The 11824-nt window shown below is 41.8% G+C and overlaps 1 protein-coding gene across 1 annotated transcript in view; it reads right to left on the bottom strand.

Moving 5' to 3' along the window:
• UMODL1 (uromodulin-like 1) overlaps nucleotides 1-1514 on the bottom strand; it is a 55059-nt gene extending 53545 nt beyond the window's left edge. Inside the window, 1 exon segment of the mRNA XM_010131073.1 lies at nucleotides 1439-1514. Coding sequence (XP_010129375.1) covers nucleotides 1439-1514 — 76 coding nt within the window.
• Between the last annotated feature and the right edge of the window lie 10310 nt (nucleotides 1515-11824).

Below are 11824 nucleotides of genomic sequence, written 5' to 3'. Positions count from 1 at the left end.
GCAATGTGGCTTAGATCAATTCGGACTTTTCAGCCAACTGGCTTTCTGTTCTCATCACCCTCACCTATGGGATTACAGGACTATAAAATGGAATTCAAACACGCTAGCCGTTGTTTCCAGCAAGGCAAAGCTGAAGTCAATCGCAGAGCAGAAGACAGTCACCTGACGTTAGTAAGGTGACATAATGCCTATCATCTCTGGACTTTAGGGTTTTATCTTAAAAAAACACCAGCTTTCAGCACTGTCAGGGAAAGTAAAAATTTCATTGTGCTAAGCAAGAGTAGAAACAACTAAAGCAGATACTTTATTAACAGAAACAAATACTGAAAGGATGAAAAGAAAGTCTGCGTGGGAGCAGGCTGCTTGTAACTCGAGGTAAAACTCAGATCAGAACTGAGAAAGTGATCAAAAAATCAGCAATAAAAAATGCTTGATAGAATTTATGCCACAGATATAGCTGCAGTTCTGGAAACTTCTCTGCTTAAGTGCCAGAAAAGCAACTGTGAGCTGGGATCTGCAAAATCTTTCCTTGCTAGAGAACAGCAAAAGCCAAAGACAAGCCCCTTTCTTGTCTTGACGTAACCTTAAAAGTAATCTGTTGGAACAGGTTTGTGGAGCGCAGATTCAAATTCAGCTTTAAAAGCTCAAAGCTCTGAAACATGAAGCAAAATGGCTTAAGGGCTTGATTTTCCTGGAGATTTTAAGTTCTTTTTCAAGTCAACACCGTTGACTTTAAATGGCATTAGAATGGGGGTTCTGCTGACCACAAATGTGTACAAGCCTCTTTTTCAGATGTGGCTTTGACAGAATAACAGGAAAGTCTGCAAGTTCTTTCAGAAATATGGTTTGTATTTTAACTGAGACTTGCAAAACTTAACTGAAAAAATACAGTAAAAAGCAGACAAAAATAACGATCTTTTCTCATCTAAATAAATCAAACCAGAAATTAAGGGCAAATGAGGATTTAATTTAGCAGATACAACCTAGCACTTGGGTTATTTTTTTCCAAATCACAGCCCATATCACTGATGAAAGTTAATGATGTCTTCTACAGCTTCATTTTATGCATCTTGGGGAATGTGCCAGTAATATTACTACACCATTTCCTCCAAAAGTTTATTTTAAAGACAATTTTCATAAAAATTTGCTCGTTATTGAACACAAAGAGCAATCCTACTCATTCATTTCTGATACAAAGGAAATGACAAGGCTGTTGCCTGGCGATGAAGAGTTGGAGACAGAGGTTGGATTTTGGCTTGGTTCGATTTTCTTTGTTTAATTCTCAACAGAGGATTCCCAAATGGTTGCTGAGACATTGCCAGTTCTCCGGAGAGTGGCTGTCTTGGCCAGATTACTTCAAATAAAGAGACACCCCGCATTCAAACCAAGCTGTCCTACACAACAGCCATGGTCCTCTGACCGCGTTCGCATCACTCACCTGTCATTCCATTTCCCCTTCCCTGCCGTGTGGCTGCCCAGAGGATGAGAACAGAAACAAAAGCGATCCTGGCCATTGTACCATCCATCCTGCTACCGCTTCGTGTCCAAGGTGGTAGAGCTTGATCGTCCTTACATGTAAGCTTTTGAATTAGGGGGGAAAGGTGCTTTGTTTTTTTACCTTTTGCAGGTGCGTGATAACTACTGGCAACAGAAACAAAGAGGCTCCAGGGGGAATTTTGCCAATTCTCTCTTCTTCACGCTCTCCCCAGGGAACCTGACTCTTCTGCCTGCTCAGCTTGGCTCCCCCGCCCGGCCTGACGCTGAGAAAAAGGCACTTAAAAATTGTTGGTTTAGTCCGCGTTTATCCTTCTAAGCACTTATTCTCTCATGCACGTTGAACACTTGACAGCTAGAAGCCAATGTCAGGTATACGTACCTTTAATTTTGTTTCTGTCCGCACATCAGGTGATACTATTTTGTAGGTCTTTAATTCTGTATCTTGAAAACAAACTAAGAGTAAAAGCCAATGTCTATGTCAAAGTGTGCTCCTCATTGCAATTTCAGCATCACATATACCAGAGCAATGCTAGGCAAGCAAGAACCTCATCAGGCAGGGCATGAATCAGGAGATTTAAGAAAAAAAAATCCCCTTCTTTTCATTGTGTAAATCATGAAGGCAATAGAAGTGTCTGCATCTTTACAATGCAAGCTGTACGATAATTCCAGGGTAATATCACTTGGCTCATGCAAAGAAAAGGAGTAAATACAATATGATATTTTATTAGGACCTGACACTAATGTATGGAGAAACACAGGCACAGTTTGTGGAGCTGAGGCAGTATGTTCAGACCAGCACCTAAATACATATTACAGTATTGTAGACAATTTCATGTGGATGAAAGAGTGACATGTCAGGCAGCTGGAAGCAGAAACTCTCTTATTTGTGTATGTTCAGAATATCAGTAATATTGCTTCTGTAAAATACTGTCAGGCAATCACCATATCGGCACTCAACAAGGTAGGATAGGAGAGCTGAGGCTCTGCAGAACATGTGGAGACAACAGAGGAGTCGCAGGATGGTTCAGATCCTTTGGTGGAGGGCAGAGCCAGACCTCCATGTAGTGTCAAGGCACTTGTGTGATGTTCTTCTGGCTTGGAAAAAAAATCAGGGGGAAAAGAAAAGAGAAAAAAGTAAGAAAAATGAAGGCTTGCCCAGGCTTCAGTTGACAAACGTTCTCACAGAAAATGGGAAAATGGGTAGAGGAGAATATTTGAACCAGAAAAAAACCACCAAAACCAAAATATATTTTGGATTGGGAACATAACTGCTATGTCTATGGAGAACGTGTACCTTAGCATCCCTTATCCTGCACGCACCCTCAGGTGCCACATTTACATCTCCTGTCAGCGCAGGGAGGCAACAAGGAGATCCTGGCTGTAGGCTGTACATCAGAGGATGCCATCTGACTTAAAAACCCACGACTAAACAAAACAAAACAAAACAAAAATAGGATTTGAGTCAGTGAAATTCAATCTGCAAACAGGAATTTTTTCTCTTCATGATCTATGGACAAGTGATGGATACAGAAGTTACGTATTTCAGGATTTACCTTGTAATTCGCGAATTATTTGAGGTTCTGTTTCATATCTGCACTATTTCTTCAGTTGCAATTGTTCAGGTGTGCAGCAACTTACTTTTTAGCCATGCGGATACTGGAAGAGATGACTCAGGCAATTAAGCATGCATGCTATGTTCACACCATGCTATCGTCACATCTTCCAAACATATTCTTGTGCTGCCTCAACTGCAGCAAGTTTAAGATGATGCCCTGCACCCCAGGCAGCAGCACGAGCTCTTCCCAGTACTGCAGTGGCTGTAACGAGTTGCGCTTCCACAAGCAGATACAGAGTCTCCTGCAGGGAAACTAGACAGATTCATTGATCGGCTCAGAAAACTGACCACCTGTACACGATGGTTGACTGCAGATAATTATATTTGTAGTAAGCACTACTGTATTTCATAGACACATTTTTCGTATTTTTTCTCTTTTTCAACTATGTCCTTTTTCAACTAGGTGTTATCTTAGGACCCGAGCAGAAATTTTGCTCACTCTTGCTCTTCTTGGTGAGGAGGGTCAATGGAGAGAGGAACAGACAAGGAGTGGAGTAAAAGCCTTCTCTGTGTGATGCTGGTAGCGAGCTGGACTCCACTTTGGAAGGAGCTCATCACAGCCCTTCCGGCCCTGGAGCTGATCAGTTCTCCTGGCTCTGCTGTTTATGTTTTCTGCAGTTACATTTTTAACATCTGAACTGACCTAAAGTATGCAATTTATACCACGAAGGTCTGTGCAAACAAAAGCTATGTCAAAATCCATTCATGGATGATTTTACAGGATCAAGAAGCAGATTTTTCGAGATGGCATTTGACTCTCCTAGTCTGTATTATCAATAATTGGAATATTGCAGCTGACACCGGGTTTTCTCGCCGTACTTCGTAGGCATTTTTTTCTTTAAACTGATTCACTTTTGATTTAATTAGTCACTTAGAAGATCTTTAGGCTACGAGTTTGGCACAGAAGGAACATTTCTTTTTGCTTTGCATTATTTTGTCTGTGAAGTGATCACTGTTTCAGATGCCCAAAATGGTCACGACATTTCAGGACAGACTGGTTTGCATGCAGGCAACAGGACTATGCACTTGGGCTCCATGAGAATGTAACAATAGCTCTGCTGTGCTCCAGAAGCCAGCACGCCTTCCTGTGGATGTATAGGACCTAAAGCTTGAGAACCATTAAATCATTTAACCTGATGTCTCAAAATCAGCTGTCAGCAAATTTCTAACAGACACCTCTTCCAGACTCCCACCATTTCAATCTGATTACAGCCTGTCAGTCTGAGAAAGCCCCAACTACGGCTGCCGCACACCATGGGAAGAGATGGAGGTGGCACCAAACCTGAGGATCTCACAGTAGAAATAAACTGATATGGGTCAGGAAGAGGCAAGTGAAGCCGTGACTCTAGCTGCCACTGAAAGCGACAAGATGGACCTTATTTCTGTCTGAATTCTGCCTCAGAATTGCATTCCCTGATGCCTGTGACATCCACGTGAATTTTGTCTCCCCATCAGGGCAGTCTTAAAAACTGCCCTTGCTGTGACATTTCAGACATTTGTTAAGGGTTGAGCTCAAGATGGTTTTTCCCTTAGCGGTGCATTGCTAACGTATCTTTCCTCTTACCCACTCCTGATCTTCGTGAAGCCTATAGAAACTTACTTGCCTTTGAGCCTGCAGCTGATCTGTCAAAACTGGCTTAAATCAGTCAGCAAGGCCAAAACATGTTAGAGAAGAGGGACAGGCTGACTTAGCCAGAAATAACCTTTTTGCAGCTAAAGACAAAAAATAAATCACTCCTGCCACTGGGATAAAAACTTACTGAATCTTCCGAAAATCAATACATATAACGGAGACTTTAATGGCTAACCCCTACAGAGGACTGAACTCCTCAGAAACTTGAACTATTCAGCTCTCACAGACACACTCTAGCCCACAGTCCCAGGGACTTGATTCCCTGCCCCTGCCACGGAGCTGTTGTGCAGCCACAGGCAAGTCACACTGGTCGTATTTGCCTCTACAATGAAGTCAGGGAGGGGGAAGAAAGCCCAGGATTTCAGACCTTGTGAAAGCCACAGCTGTAAAACTATAAATACGGTTTTGCTTATGTTACCTGAGAAAAAAAAGCAGACTAGTAAAAGTACTGTTTTGCCAGCATATGCTAGGCTTATGTTAGGATGGACAACAGCTAAACTGGCAATTTTTTGAAGGGGTCTTTGTTTCCCCGAGCTTCAGATGAATATCCAAAAAGTGGAATAATAACAATTGCTTATGTAACTGATGTGTTTCAGAAAAAAAATGCATTAAAGATGAAGGAACCTACACAAATGACAGTAAAAAACCATTCGCTTACAGCCCTAAATGTTAAGTAGCTCAACTGTGCAGGCAGAACAGTCCCTGACTGGACTCACTGCTTTGTTCTGTCTCACCAACAAACTGTTCCTCAGGAAAAAATTTGATGTTTGTTTTTTTCCCTGAATACGCACAAACTGTTTTAAAGTGAGTCATGAGGGAAAAGTTCTTATTGGTAACAGGAGGAAAAACTATGAGTCAGGCGGAGGTCATGCTGAACCTCTGCCTGGCCTCGCTCCTCCCACTGAGCGCTTGGCTGTGAGATCTCAGCACAGAGAAGCTTTTGTTTTCTTCAGTGCTACGATGGCATGGCCCCGCTCCCAGCACTGAGTTAGGTACCAGATGAGACTCTCAATCACACCTCATACCTGACTTAGCAGCACTGCAAGAAGGTAAATCCCTTCTGAGAAATTTCGCAGAGTGCTTCTTGTTTTTAACTCTAAACCCAGGCATTTTTGAAAGCAAGCAGTCTAGGCAGCAGGTGTTGCTACGCAGGCTTACTTGGAAGGAAAGCCAGAGGGTCTCCTGCTCAGCTTTCACCCATGGGCTACACGGGTGAAGTCCACCTGAAGGTCCCGTTCAGCAAAGAGTAGTGTGCCTGGCCTTCATCAGCACTTGGTGATGGGACGAAGAGCCCCTCCTCACTCTGATTTGCTGGCTGGACCATCGGATCCTTGCAGCAAAGGCCCAGGAACAAACCACTGACACTGATCTCACACTTCCTTGATGACTCGATATCACGGGGCTCAAGAACGGCAAGATCTTGCAAACACCAGTAACCAGCCCACAGATGCGGCCAGACTTCACTGGTTTGTGGAAGTGCCGCAGCCTGTAACCCCTATTTGACTGAAGACACCTGCTGCTCCTCTTGGAAGAAGGATGACTTCCCATTTCTTATCCCTCCTAAGTCCATCTGATATACAGCCAGGATACGGGTGGGAAGGACAGAGGACTGGGCATGCAACTGGCAATTCCCCATGTGAAACCAACCCTCGCACACACATGCAAAACTTGCTTCTGTTAAGTTGATTTGAGTACAAAATAAACAAACCACATTACACAATCTGCCTTTCACTGATAGTCAACATAAGATTTGCCCCTCACTTCCACCTACACAGACCCAACTACATTTTTCTGATGTGAGATTTTTCTAAACTGTTGCAGAAGCCAATCTATAGTCCAAAACCCCCAAAACATTTCACAATTTGTGTAAGATGTTTTATTGATGCATTACATTTAAATGCTTATAGGAAGCTTCTCACTTTGAAGTACCTAAAGGAAAATTGTTTCTGTATGCTCCTGAGCCAGCTCAACCAAAAGCAGAGAAGCTCATGAGGGAAGAGCAGAAACGCCGGACTAAGGGAACATACAATACAGACAGGGCAAGTATTCACACTAACGTGTGAATACTGAGTAAGGACTTCAGGAAAGGATTGCAAAAAACCAGCATGTTTTAACCTGGTTAGAAGGTACAAACACTGGAATAGATTTGTCTAGAAGACAGAATGCAGTAAGTTGTTTTGGGGAGGTGCACTGTTTCTTTTTTTCTCCCTGTTAACACCTCTAATTGTGATCAACCCAGACAAACGCTGGATTACCAAGCACAAAGGAGGCAGGGAGCTTTTCAAGTGGGCAGAAAATCCCCAAATGACTAAACACCAAATGATTAAGAAAAAATATGGAAAGGAAGCTTGGGCTTTAAGAAAGAGTTTAAATCTTTCTGCCAAAATGTAATGACCGGACAAGTTATAAACCCAAATCTGTGTCTCCGAAGGAATCTGAACAAACAGAAAATTCACCAGTAGTTTCAGAGATGTCACTGTATACAGTGAGGAAATGCTTTTCTTTTTATTCTCTTCTATTAAAAAGAAAATGCTGGCCTGCTGTCAAATGTACCTCTTGTTTTGGAATTATTTCTGGTTTGAGATTGATACTAAATCATCACTGTGATTAAAATTAAAGATTCTATGGGTTTTCCACGCCCTTGCTCATACCCTTCCCCCCAATAAAGATTACAAACTCCTTGTAAGAACCCCTGCATCAGGTGCGTGTCAGAACCAAGCCAGGTCTGAACATATATTCAGACTTGCCAGAAGGCGCTACAGGGCTAAACCACCCCCTGAATTACTCAGCAGGAGGCTATGAGCATCCTGCTCTGATTTTTGAGTTTTGACACGTGTACATTCACCATGGTTTCACCCAACAAGTGACTTCAGTCATCTGAAGCAGCTGTTGAGCTCAAGCTCTTGCTTAAACAGAGGAAAGCAGAGCTCCAGCTTTCCACTGGCACAGTGCTTTCCGGCATGCTAGCAGCACTGATGCCATCAGTACCCGTGAATTCCATAACGAAAGAGTGGAAGTCTGATATCAGCCCACAGGGCTCGCATGGCGGTACTTTGCAGGACGGTGAAGCCAGAAGGAATCCTCCACCTTCAGAGTCTGAGTTTTGCCTTATACTGGGGAAGAACCACTCTGCCTCCGCGGTTTCTCAGCACTGTTATTTCCACTTCTGATGCCAGGAAAGCTGCAGCTCTTTCTACACCATCTCCTACATGCGTCCCCTGCCTCAGTTAGATTAACACCATCTGCTTCTTCAGGTACTCAGGAAAAGAAAATCATTCCTACCTCCTAAGAGCATCAACTGCCGACATAAACATTGGCAGTTTCTGTACAATACCATAGTCCTGAGAGGAGGAGTAGAAATTTAAATGCCTGGTTTGGAATAAAGATTATATTGCATCACTATCTTGGTAATCCATAAAAAAAAAAAAAAAACAATCAATCACCTTCTCTGCAAATCTAATGAGGAAACAGTAGAGATGCCTGGAAAGGAGGTTCGATGTTTGGAGAGCAAAGAGACTTCACACCAGGTTTTGGCATTCTCAGGTGAAGAGAAATATGTGGTCGTGCACTGTAAAAGAGGAGGAAAATAATTTTGTTGATTTTCCTCTCTTTCTAGTTTTCAGACCACAAAAACCGCAACTAAAATTATCTCACTCTATTTAACCAAAAAAAAAAAACCCAACAAAAAAACCCCCAACACATTTTGACAGATATTGAGAGATGATATTTAAAGCTCAAAAGGAGATGGTTTTCAAAATGTTTATTGGCTTGTGAAAACAGTGGGTTATTTACTGAATCTGTTGTGCACCCTTAATTAGCAGAAATGCCAGTAGGGAAACTTCCTGTATGCTTTCTCCCATGCCGACCTCCTGCATGAGAAAAATTCCCTAGTGAAAATAGATTTAATTCCATCCTTGAAATCAAACATCTGGCTGTGGTTAAGGAGGCACATAACTCTGTCCTTTGTGATATTTGGATTGCAAGTGCTCTGGGGCAGAGTATTTTCTTTATTATTTGCTGCAGAAAATCACAGGGCCTTAAGTTTATAGATATAATAATGAAAATGCTACCACTGAAGGATGACGGGAACATCACAGTTGTCATGATTAACTTCCATTTATCATTCATATGCCAAGTATAAATATCAGCACACATATTCCATCACTCTTCATCTTTGCAATTAATTTCGATCACATTCTAAAACCTACTGAATATTGTCCTACTCAAGAGACAGAGCTCATGAACTGATCTAATGCCTCAAATTTTCACTGCAAGGTGGAAGTCAAGGGTGTATCAGTCTCCCCCAAATGGTAGTACTGGTGATATAATTACACGCATCAGTAATATCAGTTTAATGACAGATAAAACTGGGAGGCAAATGAAATAGGATTGCATCTAGCACATTTTCATTTAGTTCACTGTTCTTTTCTTCTTGGAGATCTGATGGGATGGATGGACCAGGCCCACCAGCAAAGTCCGAAAAGGCTTTGGGACAGTCTACAAAACGTCCGTGCCTTAGCTGCAATGGATTTAGGAAAGCAAAAGTTGAGCTGAAGACGAGAGTATATGAATGCTTTGCCTACATGTCCTTGATTCTAAGCAACCACGCACCTAAGAGAGAAAACATTGAAGGGCAACATCATTCCCTGCTTGCAAAAGAGCAGGGTTTGATAGACATTGTACTTCCAAAAGCAAGAGGGACAAGAATACTTGAGACAACTTTAGGCACTGGAGAAGTTCATGTGATGAGCCCTGAGGGCTTATAGGCAGCAGCAGATGGGTAGACCCTTAATCATCAGTCTGAGAAAATCACCCTGACGTCAGTGCTGGGATTCAGTGCTTCCCCCAGGACGTGGTGAGTACATTTCCTTACCAGCAACATGGAAACCTCACGCTGTGGAAGGACATGGAAAAGCATCCTCATGGTAACAAGTGTATCTTTACGATAACAAGGGTCCAGTAAGAAAGCATTTATCATATGGTCACAACTAAAGCAGTATTTCCATGTCAAAAAACGGCATGGCTGAGACAGTTTTACACTCTGAGGAGCCGAAGTGAGTGATGGAAAGCAGACAAGACAGGCTCTGTGTAATTCTCTTGTCCTTAAAGCAGAGAAAAGGAGGAATAGTCAGAACATTTTTGCCTTTAAGATGCTGCTGAAACACCCTGCAAGGGCTATATGATCAAGAGGAGGCAAAGGCAAATTCCTTTTGCTGTGCCAAGCACAAAAATGGGAGGGCTATCTTCCTTTTTTAAAAGCAAATATCCGAACTTTTAAGTCATGTGCCTATATTATGCAATTACCCTGTCCCTAATGAAATGGGCTGATTTTCAACCTAGAGTTATCTGAAAATAAATTTGGGATTACTGTTTTCCCAAAAGGGTAAGGGTTATGCACATAACTCAGTGCCCACTTCCTACAAAATTTTTTCTGCATTCCTACAAAGAGCACTAATGATTATCCAAGCAGAAGGGTCTTTTTAATCCGATTTACTTTCAGGTCCTCTTCTGATTTTCCTCTTTTATATTTCTATTAGGCTGAATAGAAAATGCAGATTAATGTTTTGCCTGGGTCTTTCCTTACCATGTTTCTGCCATTATACACATTTATGTTTACAGAGATATATTTTTTATATTCACACACAAACATATGCACATGTAGATAAAGACAGACACAGGTACCTGCACAGATATGTACATGTATTTACACGTATGTGCAAAGATACCACCATTGCAAGAGGAATTCTATTTGATTCAACACTTGATATTTACAGTAAAAATTACGGAATTGTATCGGCCTGCTGAAACATGACCTTACAAATCCCATTTTTCGACCATGATTATTACACTCTTCAAGCACGGCAATTTATACAGAAAGCAACTGCAGCACGGAAGGACCAGTCCAAGGCACTGGGAGATGAGACAAAGGAGGGGAAAAAAGAAATAGAAGCAGTGGTTTGCATTAGTCTCCAACAACTGTGTGCGATGGGTGAGGAGGGACATGGCTCCCTGCCCATCGGATGCTTGAGCTGGATGTTGTAAACACCCCCTAGAAGCTTTAATCTATCAGTTTAGTCTAAGCCTCTGTCCTTAACAAGTCTCTACATGTGCACCATAAAGGCAAGTCCCTCAGCACCTCATTAACTTGTTTATTCTTGCCAGCTCTCTGCATTCAAGCTAAACCCCATTATGCAATTAGCTGCTATGAAAACAAATGAAATGTATTTTGGGTTTGTGTGTCTAAAGATCAGTTCAAAATTTGTTCCCTTCAAAAAGTATTTGATGGGCTGATTTAGAATCAGTTTGATGTCTGAATAATTTTCCTGTACCATGAAAAGAAGCTGCTGCTGAAGTTATGTTTGAAATTATAGAGATGGTGCAAAAAAATCTGTGACTCGAAAGGTGAATTTTGATTTGGACAACTTTATCACCTTTCCTACAGGAACAAAATAAATCCTTATTTTTAGGAGGTAGCTGTGACGGGGTGGTTTTGACGTGCCACAAAGTTCATCCTGTAGCATATTAATATTTTTTCCGTTGAAAAGTCTTGCCTGTAAATTTCAGTGTTCAAGTGATTCAATTATTAGCAGCTTCTTCTGGCAAATAAAAGGCAGCACATCTCAGCTGTGCTACATGACCTTCATTTGTATAGGAAAAGGAAAGAGGCAGTTACCATGTAAACAAAAGAAAAACAAGAACAAAATCTCACCGGCTCAGTTGAGCTCATCACCAGCTAAGCCTAATTTTGATTACCTCTCCCACCAACAGTAGGATCCACTCTAATAGAATTTACCATAAAAGGAGATTTGGAATTTTACTGTTATCATCGGGATTGACCAAATGTTAAAATAACAGCAGTAACCAAAAAGCCTTAAACTACTTGAAACTCTAGATTTTAGCCTGCATTTCCTTTCTAAATGCGTTAATAGGTCCACCATGGCCTGTCATCAGAGTGGTTCTGCATGATTCATTTCATGATCTTCTCCATGGAGTCAGTACCTACAAGCCTATCTCCAGTGTTAATGTATTCCCCCAAAAATGCAGGTTGAAGGAATATGCTGGGTGTATCCCAGGTCATA

Source organism: Buceros rhinoceros, unplaced genomic scaffold, assembly GCF_000710305.1.
Source record: "Buceros rhinoceros silvestris isolate BGI_N320 unplaced genomic scaffold, ASM71030v1 scaffold10422, whole genome shotgun sequence".
In the NCBI taxonomy this organism is placed as follows: domain Eukaryota; kingdom Metazoa; phylum Chordata; class Aves; order Bucerotiformes; family Bucerotidae; genus Buceros; species Buceros rhinoceros.
This window is presented reverse-complemented; position numbering and strand designations above follow the sequence as displayed.